This window comes from Eretmochelys imbricata, chromosome 1 (assembly GCF_965152235.1).
Source record: "Eretmochelys imbricata isolate rEreImb1 chromosome 1, rEreImb1.hap1, whole genome shotgun sequence".
Taxonomy (NCBI): domain Eukaryota; kingdom Metazoa; phylum Chordata; order Testudines; family Cheloniidae; genus Eretmochelys; species Eretmochelys imbricata.
In genome coordinates this window covers 141,162,796-141,182,443 of record NC_135572.1, presented here as the reverse complement: position 1 = coordinate 141,182,443, position 19,648 = coordinate 141,162,796, and the positions used below count along the sequence as shown (strand labels likewise).

General features: G+C 38.9%; 1 protein-coding gene across 3 annotated transcripts in view; it reads left to right on the top strand.

Annotated features, from left to right (window-relative positions):
* SH3KBP1 (SH3 domain containing kinase binding protein 1) overlaps positions 1-14,618 on the top strand; it is a 339,163-nt gene extending 324,545 nt beyond the window's left edge. For all 3 annotated transcript variants that reach the window (XM_077807185.1, XM_077807184.1, XM_077807186.1), the window contains 5 exons: positions 1,128-1,237; positions 5,288-5,413; positions 8,255-8,526; positions 11,694-11,757; positions 14,141-14,618. In XM_077807185.1, the coding sequence (XP_077663311.1) occupies positions 1,128-1,237; positions 5,288-5,413; positions 8,255-8,526; positions 11,694-11,757; positions 14,141-14,182 (614 nt within the window). In that variant the 3' untranslated portion in view covers positions 14,183-14,618. The remainder of the gene's footprint in view (positions 1-1,127; positions 1,238-5,287; positions 5,414-8,254; positions 8,527-11,693; positions 11,758-14,140) is intronic.
* The last annotated feature ends 5,030 nt before the right edge of the window (positions 14,619-19,648 follow it).

The window sequence follows — 19,648 nt, the reverse complement described above, 5'->3', positions numbered from 1 at the left end:
AAATCCTCTAAGTACCTGAAATCCGTTTGGCTCTCCTACTTAATGTGCAACAGTTTATCCATCTCATGGGTCTTTATTTTCTATTATCTGTCATTTTAAGGATATTAACCTTGTGTATTATATCAACGTAGCTTGATCTGCAGTAGATTAATTGCTCCTTTACCAGGTCTGAATACAATCCCATTTAACTCTTTGGTATATATATTTTATGAAGGATTTGCAGTTTTTGGTTCACAGCCAATGCATTCTTTTATCGAGTTTATTCTTGAATCACATATTCCAATAATTTGACAAAACAGGGGGACCGGAGGGGTGATATATCTATCTCATACACAAATGCAGTAGACTATCTTAAGTTGAGGTGGCTGAAACAGTGTTGTCTATAAAACAAAACAGATGAGTGATGTTAAACCATCTGATTCAAATGTGTTCAAGAGCAGTAATATTCCTTCAGATGTCATATCCCTCCTTCAGTACTAGCATGTGGCTGGATTCAGTAAACACTCCATCCATGTGTCTCATGTCACATAAAGCCAAGCCAGCTTCCTATTCTTTGAATTGACTTACCCTGGGCCCTGTAGACTTTTAGGAGTCTACTAAGGTGTTTTCTTTTCATTGTTGTTATAGGTTTCAATTAGTGATCATTATCAAATGCTGTAGTGCAAATCTAGCATTGGGGATAGAAACACTGGGAGAATGTGCATGCTATTTTCTGCCTCAAATTACTCATAGAAAAATTGTTAGCCTCTCTAGCAGCAACAAGGTAATTTTGCAGCTGCATTTTCTGTTTCACATGACTGGGACAGTTTTGTCATTCAACTTTAATTACACTGGTAGGCAAAAAAGTCTCCTGAACTCTTTCCAGGCCTGATTATAACTGATCCAAAGAATAAGCATGCATGGCAGAAGTTAAAAGTGCCTAGATTTCAGCTACCCTAGATTTATTTTTTAAACATAAGGGTAGCTAAATTCTGAAAAAAAGAACAGAAGCAACATGATGTAATGGGGACTTAATTCTTTGAGATTTACCAAAGGTAGGGGGTTTGTTTTGTCTTTAGTATAAGTTCGTATTGTTTCTCTTGGAGAATGATTCTCAGAATTGACTCAATGTGATCTTTGTTTTTAAGATCTGGAAGGTTTTGACTCTGTAGTACCAGTTGCTGAGAAGCTCAGTCATCCAACTACAACCAGACCAAAAGCTACTGGCAGACGACCTCCATCCCAGTCACTCACATCTGTACGTTCATTTTTTCTTCCTTTTTTTTTTCAAATTACTTTCTGAAAATTTTTTTCTTGGTAAGTATCCGTGTTGTTCAATCCTTTCATTTACACTTAGGCAGCTGTGTCACACATACTAATGAGGTGCTGGAGGTGGTTCTCAGGGAGACCCTTTTTAAAATTATGTCATAATTTTGAATGTAAGTTTAAGAACATTCCCTGTCTAAGAAAGAGTTTCACCACTCTCTGAATACTACTAGATCATCTCTACCAAGCGTGACTGGAGCTCATAAAAATACTTCATAAGAGTTTTTGGAATAGACCAGATTGCACTTGAGGTGTCAAGTACTTTTAAAAAAGTTTCCCCAAGGAGAATATTCCTTGGTCTTTTTAGGGGTCTTCAAAACTGCCCCCACTGTCAAATTATACAAGTTGAATTCTGTGCTATATTGGCAATAAACACATTATGTTTCTAGAGGAACAAAGTATCAACATTTCTAGCAAAGTGGACTTAATGTGCTGTTTGTTTGCCAAATGGTGTTGCCTTCTTCCTTGATTGTTATGATTTAAAAAAGCATTTTTATTTAAATGGTAAATCAAATCAATATATTGAAGTCCCTTACTCTTCCTCTTTGCAAACATATACATCCCTGGAAAATAGAGATTTCCAAAAACTAAGGGGGCATATCTTTTTATGAGCCTCTTGTTCAGATATGGGCTACTCATAACTGACACACACACTCTCTCTATATTTCTGTAATAACATGCCAGTTGCAGTTTTTCTGCATATTAAGTCATACTTTTAAATTTCATTGTCCATGTTTGCATGTTTTTTCTCTCATACTTTCCTGCCTCTTCTATAAGAGCTGTTATTCTTGACTCATAGTTACTGTGAGAAACTTAAATTTCATCTTTTTTTTTTTCACGACAAGAAAGAAATAAAAAGGGGCAATTGACAGAAGACACCATGTCTTACACCACTTGCACATCAACTGTGACTTTTAGGAAACTCTTGCTCAACAAGTTACACCCAATAAACAGTGTGTCTCAGATGAAGGAATCAAAATGACCTATTGGTTGTGCCCGGGGTCACTATTTAATAGATCTGGAAACCCAAAAGACACTCCCTGACATCTCCAGATACTAAACATGTGACTGGTACAGGGCACAGCCAGATAAGTTCAGTAGCAACAACAATTAAAGAAAATGAAGAAATTAAAATTAAAGACGGGAAAAGATAGAATTGAAGGGATTGAACAAGAAAGGGAAAGGAAGAATTTCAGTAGCTACACATGATTTTTTTTCAGTTATAATATAATAATGTAATATAATATTGTGATTTCCTAATAACAGGCCTTCTCTCACTTATCATATACCCATGCAAGTACTCACAATGATAAAAGGCAACCTATCCACTATTCACACATCCTGTTCAATTCTGTTATCAAGCAACCCACTAGCCGCTGTTAGCTCTAAATAATGTATTTGTTTTTACTGACATCCAACAACCAATGACCCAAAGGACTCAGGTGTATATCAGGATGATATTAATTTTGATAGGGGCCCAGGGCTGTTATAGTTTTGGGAGTCCCTCCTTGCATATTCAGTTTCTTTCGTTCACTGTTTTACCACCACCCCTGTCCAATGCCAAAGAATCAGTTGTTAAATTACCTTGGTTATTTCCGTTTTCTTTTTTAAATAAATACGGTAAGGTTGAATTAAAGTTAAAATGGGCAAAACCATTTTAATTTTGGGCCATAACCAGTAGTAAGGCTTTAATTACCTAATTATCAATAGCAGTGGTATTCAGTTACATTTTCTGATGAGCCAGATAAGGCAAAGTCCAAATCTTGGTGGGCCAAAGGGCTCTTCAGGTATTTGCTCCTAGTGAAACTGCCACTGGCCAGGGCTCACAAGCTTTCAAGAGTGGTGTGCCAGATTGTATTTATTAATCTCAAAATAAAAGGTTGAGTGAGCCAGTAGGCAACAGTGCAACAAAATCTTTCAAGCAAATAATTATATAGATTCACTGTAATGCTATTAACACAGCATGCTATTTATATTAATTCTATTTAAACTGTGAAATTAACATTATAAATTAATCTCACTAGGAATGAAGGGACATCTAACTTTCTTTTCCTTATTGTCTGAAATTTTGACACTTGCACAATCTTTTTTTTTTTTTTTTGAAAACTTCTGTGCAGCATGTGATCACGTGAAAGTATGTCAATTACTCATAACTTCATGGTGTATAACTAAGTATCTGAGTAAGCTCCCGATTAAAAGTATACCACTGTAAGTAGAAATGTATCAATGGATGTAGATCTAATGTGTTTAAATGTAAATGAAAAGCTTCTACATTAAATACATGGCATGAAAGTCAATAGAGGGAAAATAAACTGAAGTGCATCGGCACAGAACCCATCAGTTCTTCCATCTAGTGACCTGAAGAAGAGCTCTATGTCAGCTCCAAAGCTTGTCTCTCTCACCAGTAGAAGTTGGTCCAATAAAAGATTTGCCTTACTCACAGTGTCTCTCTAATATCCTGGGACTAACACAACTACAACATCACTGCATACATCTAGTGCCCCCATCAGTATTGCCCAGCCCCCTATCAGTTCTGCCCTCTAACACCGCCCGTCAGCTGTGCCTCCTCCCCAGCCTCACCTCTACTCCTTCTGGGGTTCTTCACCCCCTTTTTCAGGCCAGAGAGGGCTGCAGCAGGGTCCCCTCTTCCCCTTCCTGGCAAGGGGTTTTCACCTCCCTCCCTCTTCCCTGGTCAGGAGTTACAGGGTGGGAGAGAAAGGAACAGAAAAGCCATCCCTGCTCACAGGAAGGGGTGCAGGGGAAGAGCGAGTGGAGCTGCCCAGTGCTTCAGGGCTCTTTATGCCCTTCCTCGCCTCCTGTGAGCAGGGGCATCCCTCCCTTCAAGTGAGAATAGGCCAGGCTCCGGAGAGGAGAGGGAGGGAGGTCTGCTGAGTCGCTCTGATTGGCTGCTGCTTTCCAGTAGGTGTGAAGGAACATGGCTGCCAATTGAAGATTCTATAAATGATATATCAATATCTAGATCCCCTATAGGCCCTGCATTAATCCACCCCTTAATGTATGAAGACATAGTCCAGACTACCAGCTCCACGTAATAGGACCTCCCTTTCATCTGTTAAAATACCACTTAGGGGGAGTAAAGCTATCTTTTTCTAACTTCTCTGGATCTGTTATATAGATCAAATTGTGCCCAGCTTCCTGGTGTGTGACCAATATAATTTTGCTGCTTAAAAAACCAAAGATTTGATCATGCACAAATACTCAATCTTTTGTGTATAATTTTCATTTTCTTCCATTTTTTGTTTTTGCATGTTGGGATGTCTAAATGAGAGTGTGCTATTACTAACACTAATGTCTCATGTTCATATGCTAGAAAAATAAAGTGGAGGGAAAGTGAATAGCTCATCATGGAAATAAAAAAGAACAAAAACGGAAGGTTACATTTACTTAAAACAAATCTAAGACCAAGTTTGTGGTTGACTCTGTGCAAGACGCAAAGTGTGCAAGGTCAGGGGGCAAAGGATGCAATGAGCTTTCCCCTCTTCGTGCTCCTACACAGAGGCTAGACACAAGGTGGATTGGAATGTAGGTGTTGTGTACAGATAGCAGCACTAACCTCCCCAAAAATGGTAGAGTGAGGCCTGCACCTGACCAGGCCAAATGCATCCTCTCCCAGTGTGGTGGAACGGAAGTAACAGCAGCATACACACCTTATTAACCTCAGCAAAATTCTGCCTCATTAAACTAAAATTCTGGGGGGCAGGAAGGCGCTGTGCACCCTCTTCTTAACAAAGAGTGCCCCTAAATCACAATATAGCCACTACACATTTGTCATTTCAGTATTGCTCTTTCCATTCGCCACCCTTTAAAACAAGGTACTAATTAAAACAGAACTTTGAAAACCTTCTTTTTGAGTTATAAGTTGTCTTGTATGATAACTTTTGCTATTATTTGCTATGTAATTTTTTTCTTTTAAAAGTAGTCTAGAATGAAAATATCTGTTTTTATTTTTTTGCCTATATAGTCCTCCCTTTCAAGTCCTGATTTCTTTGACTCACCAAGCCCTGAAGAGGAAAAGGAAGAACATGTGTCCATTATGCATAAAGCAACTGAAGTGTCAAAGAAAACAAAGACTGTTACAATATCACAAGTAAGTTAATCAGACCGTTTTGATTACTCTGCATCTGCTAACTTACCCTCATGTACATGCATTGTCGTTTATTTTATTTATTTCACGGTACCCATCATCTCAGTAACTAGGCTCCTCAGGGTAGTTAGTTTTAAAAAATACATATAATACTGAAGGATTGTCCTACAGTGAAACACAAGATGGAGGCCTAGTCTACACTAGAAGAGGTTTGCCCTTACAGCTTTGCAAGTATAGCTATATGGGCAAATCCTCCCACTGTAGACACATTTTATACTGGCAAAAAAGTGTGTTTCCCAATATAGCTTATACCCACTCCCTGAGCAAAATAAGCTGTACTGGCAACACTTTTTTGCTGGTATTACTGCAATTTTTCTACGGCTTTTGCCAGTATAAAAAGGTTGCAAAAATCATATCCCTAAGCAACATTACTATGCCACAAAAGTTTCTGGTGTAGGCAGGGCCTTAGTAATTAAAGATCTAAGTTCTGTTTGAACTTAGAAAAGTTACTAAATCTCTCTTCACATCCTTTTCTTTTCTGTTTACTATTAGGCATATTGTGTTGTCTATTTGTGTAACATTTTATCTTTGCTTTAAGGTCCTCAGAGAAAAAATCTGATACAAATACAATGTATTATTTATGATGATTAAATATTGATCTCAATCAAGGTTTCATTAGTGCAAATGACCCTATTATCTGCCTCAGCTACAGTACCCCAGTCAGTCAAAAGCCCAACCAAAGAGGTAAATCTGGCACCGTGTCCTTTAGACTGTCAAACTCTGGCCACTGCTGACTCATTGGAAACCAGTTCCAGAGGTTATGAATCCCTATTGGGAATATCCTATGGACATCCAGAACTCAAGAGCAAAAGCCGTCAAACCACTAGAATTAAATCTGAGAGGGAGAAGAGGATGAGATAACTGAGTTCCAAACCATTTATGATTTTAACTATTGGTACCAAAACTTTAAATGGTACTGGTAAGAGAACAGTCATTAGTGTAGAACATGTCATATTGATAATATATCGTCACAGTAGCCTAGAGAAAATGGAACCATGTTAATAATGAATACAGACATCTGTATTTACTGCTCTAAACTATCATACTGTTCTAGCTAAACTTCACAAGAGAGCTGCACATCACAGAGAACTATTGTCAAGGTTTTAGGCACCAAATTCCATTTAACTTAAAAATTTGTTTTATTCTGATTCTAGTTCTCTGGATCCTAAATGTATGAAGCAAACTTCTAGCAGAAAAAACCAAAACCCTAGCATGGTCTAGTGGATATCAGCCTGGGAGTCAGGAGACATGGGTTCCATTCCTGCCTCTACCACCTTTTGAGACACCTTGGGCCTGTGCTTCTATTTCCTCTTCCACTCTGTCTTATCTGCCAAGGGCTTGTCCACGTGTAGTTTTTGCACCACTTTCACTAAATCAGTTTAGAAACAGACATAAATATAAATTCACAGGAATAAACTATATATGTATAAGCACCTTCAAATTGTTGAAACCTGCCCACAACAGGGGTTGTACCACTCTAAATATATCAATATAAAATCACACCCCTGTCTGAAATAAATTGGTATAAAAATTTTGTGTAGGACAGGCCTTAGGGGCAGGACCTGTTTCTTACTGTGTGTTTGTACAGTGCCTAGCACAATGGGACCTCTAGGCACTACCTTAACACAAAATATAAATTCTAGATTGGATATTTAAAAAAGAAAGATAGCCACATTTGTTATGGTGTTACTGAAAGAACACTTTCTGTATTGCTCCCTGTGCTCTGCAGCATTTTAATCAGCAAATACTGTTCCCAGAGTTCTGCCAACATCAGTAAGTGACAAAGTTTAGTCTAACGTGTACCTCACTTCCTAATCTGTAAAATAGGAATAATATTTCACAGGGATGTTGTGTGGATAAAAATCCATTATTTTTTTATTCAGACACTTCAGTGATGTGGGCCCATATAAGTACCTACATAGGTAGATTAAGACAATGAAACTTCCAAACCCCAGAATTCCTGTATGAAAGTGTGGAGATGTAGACATGAGCAGAAACTCAGTACCAAAGTTACACAATTCTTTTAAAGTAGTTGAACATATTATGTTTCTCCTTGATAGATGTTTCTCATTGATAGATGAATACTTCCTGCAATATGAGGTACATTTGTTCTGATGGAGAATAAGTCAGGGAGGTTTAAGGATTATATAGCTCTTAAGTAATAGTCTGGGTAAAGTAGCTTTTCCTTTTCTTTAACTGTGTTTTGGATTGCAGACAGAATCTTTCAATTACTAGTTGAAAATCACAACTAATTTGGTACTGCAAGAAATCCTACTTAGTTTCTCTGCATAACATAAGTTGCATTCTCACAGAAATAGGTCAGCTTAGCTCAGCGTACTCTGACTTATAATAAAGTTCTGTGTGAAACGTGTATCAAGCACTTAATTTTGTTAGAGAATTGCCTGTGTCGTCTTAATAAAAATGTAAAATCTCTGTTTTTAACTCTTTTGACCTTTGTACCTGTCTTATTGGTGACCTAGATTTTGGTAACGTTTTTTCCTTGTCAGTTGCAACAATACTGATGGAAAACATTTCAGTGATGGGTTGGGCTGAGGGTCCCTGGCAGGCTCAAGCTTAATACTGTGGTTGTTCAGAAAGACAGATTTGAGTAACAATGACGTATCGTATCCATTGTGCCATGTTGAAGCATGTAAAGGTTCTAACCAAACCCATCAGCATGACTGCAGGGGAGTAAAATATAGCTAATACTGAGATGTGCTCCAATTCAGGAAACCAAAGCTTCTTATCACTGGCAACTTAATATTCATTGTTTTTTGTTGACAGGTGTCTGATAATAAAACTTCATTGCCTCCAAAACCAGGGGGTTTGACTAGTGGGAGTAATGTACAAGCATCGTTATCCTCCTCATCCTCACCTGCACTTCATTCAGTTACTGTGGGAACAACAGGCCATAGGTCAAATTCCCCATCTTTGTTCAGTACTGAAGGAAAGCCAAAGACTGAGCTCTCAAGCCAGGGTCCGGCAGCCTTGGAAGAGCTGAGAACACAAGTTAAGGAGCTAAGAACTATCGTTGAAACAATGAAAGACCAGCAAAAGTAAGCATTAGAAAGCACAACATCCATTCTAATCATCTTTACTGTGCTTGTACCAATCTTTTCCATATAATATGTGTGTTTGTGTGTGAAATTCCTTTGATCTTTTTGTCAGACAAAAAGGTTTCATAAAGACAGATGTTGAGAAAAATTTTAAAATACTGATACAGTCAATCTGATAGTTTGTAACAGCTTCTCTGGAGCTACGTTGTTTTATCATATAAGTACATGTTTACATGGACTTTTTGAAAAGCTGAACTGCTGACTGACAGAGGTTAATGAGTCTAACGAGGTGCTACTGTCTAACACGTCAGTTGTCATTTAGGGACTCTTAAATATGTTGATCTGAAAGCTGAGAAGCATTTCTAGTGGGGTTTTATACTAAAATTCTTCAGTAGTTGTTAAACTGTTAATACAGTTGCCCAGAAAGCTGCTCCTCCAAATGATTTTGTTGCAAGTGACGGGATTTCTGAGGGTCTAGAGCCCATCTCACCATGATGTGAGACATTCCAGCCCCCTCATGAAGTTCAGCTCTGCTATAAGCCAGCAGAGCCTCTCCATCTTGCTTGCAGTGTTCTCACAGGAGGGGAGGGAGGAGTAGGGAGCAAAGAGCACAACAGCCCAGCATGGCTCCACTCCTTCTGCCCCACTTACCAGGATGGTGCCTCTGCTCCTCACCTGCATCCCCCTGCAGCACCTGCGATGGGAAGGGGCAGAGAGAGGTGAAGAGCCCATGGGAAAGGGGAGATGAGAGGGGACGCTGCTGTATACCCCCAGGCCTGGGAAAGGGGAGTGAAGACCCCAGGAGGAGCAGTGGTGTGGCTGTGCGGGGAGGGCTGAAATGTGGGAATGGGGACTGATGGGAATGGGGGGACTGAACTGATGGTGGGGGCTAGGGTGTCCTGTTGGGTTCAAGGAAGGGGAGAAGTCCCAGGAAGCACAGGAGGAAAGAACAATTAAAATAAAAATGAATATTTTTACCTATTTGGACAATTATGAGATTTTAAAAAATAATTTATTGTAACTACTGGATAATGTATATAGTTACACAGTTATCCAAATTACACAAAGAAAGAATGGTTTAAAATTATTTGTTAAATATTTAGAATGTAACTGAATTATTTAAAAAATAATATTTAGGGATTGATAAGTATCATTATTGCACTGAAATATAGAAAGCTCGGAAAGGTGGTTCATGTTGTAAACATATTCATGTACATAGAGATCTTTGCAGCTCACATAAATCTTTATTGAAAAATAATTGGAAAACTTGATACATAATGAGAGTGCTTTGTGTTTCTTGGATGTTCTTTCTTCATTTTCCAGCTCCATTTTACAGGCTTTGTATGTTTTCAAATATGTGTAAATTAGATTTTTCGTCATATTTTATATTTATTACATTATAGTGCTCTCCACTGAAGTACATATATTATACCTGTGTACAATACGTTAACATAAGTACTCCCCCTCTTTCCCACCAGCCTGGGTGTCTTCCCTCTCTTTATCCGTTCTCTCCGTTTTTGAAGGGGCATCCATCCTAATAAGGAGATACCATTAACAGAGGCCACTTAGGACTAAATAAATAAAACAACTAAATAAAACAAATATTTAATCATTTTGCATCTTCTCCATTCTAATTCTCCTTAAATATGTTTGTGTACCTCCACCATCTCCATTTGAGCAGCCAGGGAGAAGCATGTGTGCATTAAAGGTTGATTTTTCAACCTGAAATTATCATACACACGTTACCAGAAGAGTAGAGGGAGGTAAAAAGTCAAAAGACAGACTAAAAAACCATGGTTTGATGATGTTTTATAAATCTCATTACTTTTTTAGGAACTGGCTCATGATTTTTGATCTTGTGAGGCTCGCAATACTGTAACTGAATTGTGATTAATAATGAGTTGAAAACTCTCCTGTCATTATTCTGAGTCTTACATTTATTTTTATTCTTGGGGGAGGGGGGATATTGGGAGGGTTTAAACTGCTCAAATCTCAGAAGCTGGGATTTTCTCATGATTTTTGCCCTTCCTGAATATTGCTGATATCTTCCATTGTTCCCAGTGGGAATGAAACTAGGGTGTCCACAGGCCAGGCCAAAAACAGTAAAGGGACAGGGTAGAGGTTTGGGGAAGAGGATTTTAGGAGTACCGCTAACACCTGTAGTGGCAGAGGAATGTGACAGAACAAAGAAGGAGACTGTAGGGGAATAAAAGAACACGGGGAGGACTGTCAAGTAGGGGTTGTCGAGGTGAATGTGGCCCAATTTGGGCCAACTGACACCTATTCCCAGCCTGCCTTGCATAGCCACTGGCCCCAAGAGCCCTCTGGCCTGACATTCTAGCAGGAGCTGCCTCCAACTGCTGGTTTCTGGCTTGAAGGACAGGGCAGTAAACAGGAGTGTGACAAGATTTATTACATTCAGCGTTGCTGTAGCCCTGTTGGTCCCACTTTCTATTTAGCTGTGACATTCTGAGTACCTTTCCCAGACCTGAAGAAAACTCTGAATAAGCTTGAAAGTTTGTCTCTCTCACCAACATAAGTTGGTTCAATAAAATATATTACCGCACCCGCCTTGTCTCTCCAAGATTTATTATGATCAGAGCACAGGCCTGGGACAGAGGAGAGGATCTCTCTATGGGAAAGATATAGTGAAACTTCCTCCTCCAAATAATCACATCCTGGTCTTACCTTTCAAAGTCAGAAACCATTTCTTTTCCCTTCATGACATCCCCTGGACAACAGACCATTTTGTGGTAACCTACCAGTGGACTAATCCAAATTTCCTATTGTCGTTTACAAAAAATGTAATTGGGGACTGAGTCAGTGGTGACGTTACTGACCAGAGCAAATTTTGGTGGCCAAAGTACTAAACCTGTAAACACAGTACTTTTATTACAATGGAAAACCTTATTCCTTGTCGTATTTTTGTAAGTTGAACAAAAGTGGTCAGCTGCTACACAGCTGTTTTCCAAAAGCATAAATGAAGTCTCTTCTGTCGATTATGTGTTTTAAATTAAACTAATGCAAAAAGTTTTAAGGATATAAATACTTTGATAAATCATTATTGAGAAAATACAGCAACTGGTTTGGTGGGAAAATGGTTCAGAGATAATTGTCTTTATTTTAATAATATGAACCTTTGCAATTTTTTCATTCTTTTTTTATAGAAAAGAGATTAAACAATTGTTGTCTGAATTGGATGAAGAAAAAAAGATCCGTCTACGATTACAGGTACTTGAATCTTATGACAGGTTTCAGAGTAGCAGCAGTGTTAGTCTGTATTCACAAAAAGAAAAGGAGTACTTGTGGCACCTTAGAGACTAACAAATCTTATGTGGTCAGAGGAAACTTTACAGGGATACTGGCAGGTCAAATTTAGCCTCAAGCATAAGGCAAACAAGCTCTTATAAATGTTATAAGAAGCACACGGTATCTTTATAGGGAAGAAGGCAGCATACCGCATTTATTGAGAATACAACAGTTAGCATATGCTTTTCAATCACACACACACACACACTCTCTCTCTCTCCTGCCAGTTGATGTTTATAGTTACCAGTCCAGAGTCTGGATCAATCTAGTGGCCAACCAGATTGGTCACAAAGGGGATCAGGGATCATGGATATGTGTTGATGGTTCTTTGGCATCAACAAATCTGAATAAGTGTCTTCGCTCCGCCTTTCTTGACCATCTGGTTAACAATGGCCTTCACACCTTATCTTTTCCTGATGCATGCATTCCTCATTCACACAAGCAGTCTCTTACAGAGACCAAACAGTCTTTTACAGAGACTTTGAGAATACAAACAGTAGTATTTTATATCAAGCAAAAAGGCATTGCAAATTAAACCTTGCTAAGTTTTACAATTAATAACCAAGACAATTTACATTGAGACCCAGGCCTTCAATGTTCCTCTAATCTACTTAACATAGACACAATACAGAATCCTGTCTCTTACTAACTAAAGAGGGCCCAATTTGTAATGCATATGGGAAAACAGAATCTCATAGTCCCAGAGGGTCATTCCTTTCTGCTATTCAAATGGGGTGGCTAGCAGGATGAAATCAAATTATACATTAATTCTTATAGTGCAGTTCTAAAATCCTGCCCCTACAATAAAACTTAAGATAAATACATTCTTTTAATAGAAAAAGAAATTACAATATATGTATATAAACAAATATATATTCCCCTTGTAGTGTTTGCAATCTATATGCTGTTGCATTGTGTTATCGCATGAAAATAGGAAAATTTTCTGGAATCTGAATAGTCTTATTTTTTATTGTCTAAGCTGAGGGAAATACAAAAAAGTAAACAGAGTTCAGCTAGTGAAAAGTGAAATCTGTTTTTAAAATTCTTAGTTTTAATCATCTAATTTGTTCATAAAGTAGATGAGAGAATTTATGTTTTAAAATGTTATTTACAGTCTGCCAATGACTTTTTAAATAAGAATTGGTCTTATTTTATTTGAAAAGTTAATTTCAGCTAACAAGATTCTACTGTTTCTCTTGCACACAATCTGATAATTCTAAAAAAGTGTCATTTTAAAAAATATATATTATTTCCATTAAGAGTCCAGGTCCTGCTTCTTTAACATTTAATATTACCTTACTTGGAGTCATCCTATTGAATCAGTCACTTGAGTAGTACTTGACACCGGCAACATGAGTAAATGTAGTAGAACTGAGCCATTATTTGGACCATCAAATATACTGCTTGTGATACAGCATAGCCAAAAGGCAGCAGGAGAGTGATATAGGAGAGATATCCAGGGGAAGGAGTTGGAGCAGAGTGGTTTGGAGTTCGAGCAGAGAGCAGTTTGAAGGAGTTGGAGCAGAGTGCAGTTTGGAGGAGTTGAAGTAGAGGAGAGTTTGGAGAAGTGCCGTGGCTAGAAGACCAAGACCCAAGGTAAAGAGACACCTGGCTTGTGCAGAGAGAGAGGGCAGGAAGCCCCACAAGCTGAAGAGCAGGAGAGGGAAGTAGCCCAGGGGAAGGAAGCACGAGTTCAAGTGGTTTACCACGATCCCTAGGGCCCCTGGGCTGGGACCTGGAGTAGAGGGTAACTATCAGTTACTCTGTTAGGTCAATTGGCAGAGGGCTGTGTGGTGGATCACAGATTTCATAGAAGATTAGGGTTGGAGGTCATCTAGTCCAACCCCCTGCTCAAAGCAGGACCAACCCCAACTAAATCATCCCACCCAGGGCTTTATCAAGCCGGGCCTTAAAAGCCTCAAAGGATGGAGGTTCCACCACCTCCCTAGGTAACCCATTCCAATACTTCACCACCTTCCTAGTGAAATAAAGAGAAGCCTTTAGGCTTGGAGTGCAGCAACAGTTCAGTCTCCACTCAATGGAGAAGAGTCTGAGTAGGTTCACGACATGTTCCAATGACTATCTTTGCGGGGCTCTGGAAGAAGAATCTCCAATTCTCTTTAGCCGGAATGAGAGTCACATGGATGTGTGAGGCTTTTGCTTGTGGGAGTAATAAGGAGATAACAGAGAATCCTCTACTTTCAAGCCCACCACACCCTGAGATAAGAGGCAACTGAATTTGGTGCTGGCATTATGCATGAATTTGACACATCAATAAAACTCCTAATCAGATTTTTCTTTGCAGATGGAAGTTAACGACATAAAGAAAGCTCTTCAATCAAAATGAATACTGGATAGGTGGAATGTTACATTATTCATCATGACTGAGACTCAAATTTATGCCCCAGCCAAAATAACTTTGTGCCAAATGATTTAAGAATTGCCTCAATATCCCTTTGTTTGAAGGATTAGCACAAGAGTTTTTGATAGCACAACACAAATTCCAACGAAGAGGAAAAAACTCCAGGGGATGCAGTTGCTGTATGGCACTGGTTGTGACTGAAACTGATCTTACTGTGCTAACGTCTCTACTTCAAGATCACAAATGAAATGAAAACTCAGGCAGTGTAGTCCGTAGTGGTACTATTTTGACGATATTTTTCCATAAATAAAATGTATTTCAGGTTATCCGTTTACAAGCTTTTATGATTTTGACCTTTTTTTTAATTCTTTTGTCACAGATTCCTAAAATATTTGTACTGCATATAAGCCAGGAATGAATGTTGCTGTTTTGGGGGGGGGAGGGGGGGAGGGTGTTCTTTTGCTTCCGGTAGAATAGCCTGCTTTTTGTGGGATGGTTTACATGCTAGTACAGATGCAATTTTATGTCCCAAAACCAATCTACAGTGTAAATTTAAGTTTGTGTAGAATGGCATATTTAAAAAAAAGAAAAAAAAGAAAATCTTGTCTTGACAATAATTTGTGCCTTCTTTTTGCCACCCACTGGTTGGAACTGGGTTGCAAACCAGATCTCAATAATGTAGCTGCCATGATGACACCAATCACTTAGGTCCACTAGAGGTCACTCTTCTGAGGTATAGCTGCTCAGACAACCTCGCCAGATGTGTGCTAAGGTAGCATAAGGTTGGGAGCAGCTTTGTCTTACAAGCCGTGGCTTTTTAGCTTTCCTGTTTAATAAGACTCTCATTCAGCTAGAAAAGTCATCTCTGCTTGATTTTCGTTAGAAAAGTTAAAACACCTGCCTTGTCCCCATTTTTGCACACTTTGAGTGAACAGAATATGCATTACTAAAGCAAAAATAAATAAAATTTAACTAAATATATCATCAGTTAAAAGGTTGTATTATTTCATACACAAGGTTCTCTTTGTTGTGTGATGTTGTTTAACTTGCTATTTATGTGATGTCATTTGCCACATTCTGTTGTAAGCTTTCTAACATAGATGAAATAGAAGGATTTCTTTATAATACATTTTAGCAGCTGTGCTTTCTTTTCTGGTTTTATGAAAATCAAGTTTTGTGTGTGTTTGTTTGTTTGTTTGCAATGGAGCATTTCAGCCTTTGAAAGTAACTTGTTTCTTTCCTGTTAGTGCAATCTGAAAACAAAGTATTATAAGACTGCTCTGGCTTCATATTTAAATGGCAGCAGATTTCATTTAGCCTGTGAGAATGGTTTTATTATGTTTCTCAAATGCCCACTATGTCTGTTTATTGAGTTTATCTGAATCAGCTAAATATAGATATTTTTGTACAGCTTGTGGAATGAGTGATTGATAATGCTAGTATTAGGAAGTGATAAAATCGCACAAAGGATCTATTATTCATTATATCAAGTGTTATTAATTGATACCACCCTAGAGTTCCTGCATCACAGTTTACTATTCTTCCTGCTAAGGGTTGGATGGGACTTATTTCTCAATCTGCCTGTGCCATTCATGAACAGCCGGCGGGGTTCTCATTTGGTTATATGGAGAATTCATTTATATATGTTTAAACACACAAACGTCCCAGTATACACGTGTTACCTGAAGGATTCTCAACTGGGTGTTCTGCATGGCAATACGGAACATTATTATTGGGTCAATTTCCTTTGCTTGTGCTTTTATGCAATGAAGGTGTCTGAGATTTCAACTTTTGTTAGTGAAATTTACAATCTTTGATTTAAATTACAGTGTATTCTCAGTTGTAACTGGAACAAAAGCACTAATTACATATGTGGTCACTGAGATGCTTTTATTTAATGTTTTTAAACAACTGCATTGAGATTTTTTAAAATAAAATTTATAGTCCCATCACGGTTTTCCAGCAATAAAGATATTTAGGTTATTAATTTCTGTATCTTTTATGAGACAAATAACAGTTTGGGGAGAATAGGAGGACTTGCGATGTAGCCTGTAAGGATTCTCTGGGGTTCTGAACTGTGTATATTTGAAACGTATACAGAATTAAACAGTTTCATAATGCAGTAGATTCCTAACTTCACCCATGGGGAAAAAAAGCTATGGTACCAGTGATAAATTAAAGTATTTTTTCCTGGACTGGACCTTGAAATATAAGAGGCAACTCTGAAAAGTTGCTTTTATAAAAGCCTGTCTGAACTCAGCATGGACTTTCCTGAAATTAGATTTCATCGATTTTTTTCTCCTGTTAAAATGGTTTTTCTCCTGTTAAAACTTGTCATTTTATAAGGCTATACTTAGAAGTCCGAAATATCATGCTTTGTAAAAGAAGATAAAATGAGATTTTGTGAAAATATTTTGTTCAAAACTTTATTGTTCTGGGAGGAAGATTTCTGGGGAAAACAAGTTCTTCTTCTTCTTTCTGGTTTCAGAGTAGCAGCCGTGTTAGTCTGTATTCGCAAAAAGAAAAGGAGTACTTGTGGCACCTTAGAAACTAACAAATTTATTTGAGCTTAAGCTTTTGTGATACAGCTCACTACATCCTATGAAGTGAGTTGTAGCTCACGAAAGCTTATGCTCAAATAAATTTGTTAGTGTCTAAGGTGCCACAAGTACTCCTTTTCTTCTTCTTTCTGCATTTCATTATAATAATAGAAAATTTTACAAAGGACATGAAATCCCCCTTTAAAAAAATGAATGATTCAGTAAGACCTGTAGATATTAACTGCTGCTTTTGAAAGGTTCGTTTTTATATTCAAAGAAAAACAGAAAATGCTGAGGAGCTACGAAGTCATTTTGAAATGAAAATGATTAAATGTGTTTGAAGAGTCATGTAAAATTACTTTTCATTAACGTGTACACACACAAACACTCTGGTGGCAAACATGCAATTTTGTGATTGTTTTCTTTCATGTGGAAATTGCTGTAAAGCATCTCGTTTATGCCTTTGAGTTATTATTAATAGTTCAATTGCTTTTTCCTTCTATAATCACTTGTACCTGGGCCACCATGTTACATATAATTTGATTCATTGATGTTTTGCCTGTTTTGTGTATGATAATGCTTTATATAATTCAGTGAAAGAAATTATGTATACCCCAGGTGGCAAACTCATAATAAACAGAGCCCCTCAGTTTACAGATAACTTTAACAAATGCATTTTGTTAAATCTGTTGGGTTCATTTTGTATTTATGCAACTGGTAGGAAATACTGAAAATCCTTCAAAATGATACTTTTAAAAAATCAACACTGAAAGGGCCTAGTTTCCGCTAGATGTGTGACCATAATTGTTGTTAACATTACTAGAAGAATAAATGTTAAATGAAAGTAGAACCCATAATATAAAAAGTATTCAAAGCTGGGATTAAATTCTCGTAGTGAAATTTCATTTTTTGGTCAGACATTTTAATCATGTTCTGTTTATAAATAAGTTATAAATCAACTGTTAGTCCAATAGGTCACTTATAGCCATCTATCACACTTTCAATAGATGTGCTTAAAATGGTCTATAATGCACACTGCTCACATCTGTAACATGCTTGTTACATCTAGACATTATAAACTATATAGAATGTTACCTTAATATAAAATGTAAACCATCTTTCTATATCCATCAATGTTTAAATTTCTACCACTGCAAGAAAGATAATGGGTATGGGCAAGGAAAAACCTGCAGGCATGGACGGATGTGCAGAAATATTACTCCATAGCTATCTTTTTTATCTTTATACTTTAGTCCAGTGGTTCTCAAAGCTGGGCCGCCGTTTGTTCAGGGAAAGCCCCTGGCAGGCCGGACCGGTTTGTTTACCTGCCGCCTACGCAGGTTCATCTGATCGCAGCTCCCACTGGCTTCTGTTCGCTGCTCCAGGCCAATGGGGGCTGCAGGAGGGGTGGCGAGCACAACCCTTGGCCCACGCTGCTTCCCGCAGGCCCCATTGGCCTGGAGCAGCGAACTGCGGCCAGTGGGAGCCGCGATCGGCCGAACCTGCGGACGCGGCAGGTAAACAAACCGGCCCAGCCCGCCAGGGGCTTTCCCTGAACAAATGGCGGACTGGCTTTGAGAACTACTGCTTTAGTCCATCTTAAATCTATTGTGTGTTGTTCTTTTACATTCAAGTTCCAGTAAAGATACAGAAATGTTTAGCCTCTCTGACAGGAAACTTTGCCTTCCAAATGAACTAGTCCCCTCTGCACCACCCTCTGCTGCCTTGTCACATTTGGAAGCAGACAGACTGATATAATACTACTGTGCTAAGGCCCTGATGTTACAAGCTCTTCTGTGGAGAGCCCATTGGATTCAATGGCAGCCGGGGGCAGGGGTCAAGTGTGGCAGCTTGTGTGATCAGGGCTTATGTGATTTATAAGCATCTACTATTTGTTTTCATTGTGTCGAAGTGCCACACTATATCAGCAGTGTTGCCAACTCTTGTGATTTCAGCCTGACTAATGCAATTTTGGCCGCTGCTGAAGTCTCTCTTTCTCCCTGTGAGAGGCTCCAGTCCTGCGGGGGCGGGGGGGGGGGAATCCCTTTGATTGGCTGCCTTCACTTCTCCCATTCCCTACCTCCTAGGAAAGAGCAGCCAATCGGGGCTGCTGTAGGAAGTAGGCTGAGTTCCCATACACACACATCACACCAGGAACCAGGAGGAGGTTTTCGGTAGGGGTGGGAGGAGAGGAAGCAGCAAGTAATGTTCTCACAGGAGGGGAATGAGGAGCAGAAAGAGCACAGCAGTTGAGGGCGGTTCTTCTCCGTCCACTTCTCTCACTCTATCCTTGCAACACAGGCCTGTTGAGGAGCTGTGGGGAATAACGTGTGGAGCTGGGCAAGCGACTGAGGTGGGGAGAGGGAGAAATGCGGGGAAGGGCCTGAGAATGCTGCAGCTACCACACTGGAGGTAGGCGGGGGATTCAAAACAGACTAAAAGCATAATATAATCAACAAGAAATCACCTCATGATTTGTGGGAGCGGGGGGGGGGAGTCCTCAAGATTGTTGGAGTTAGCAATACTACATGGGAACTGTAACTTAACCATTGTTCAGAGAGGCGAGAAAGCCAGACTACTTAAGAGATTGCTTATTTTATACCCAAAATAACGCTTGCTGTTTAGCATTCCATGAAGTGTATGGAATCACCATATTCAACTTCAATTACTGGTATCATAGTAGAAAGGTGATATGGAAGGGGGGGGTTCAGCTGTTGTGACCTGCACTGGCTGTGCCATGTTTGTCTTTCTTCCACAGGACAGAAGCGACTTTGTCTGTACAAAGTGCAAGCTCGTCTCCATATTGGAAGAGAAGATTGAAGGTCTGGAGCAACAGATAACGACCCTGCGTTGCATACGAGAAATGGAGGATTTTCTGGACAAAAATCAGGATATGCTTCTACGGGCACAA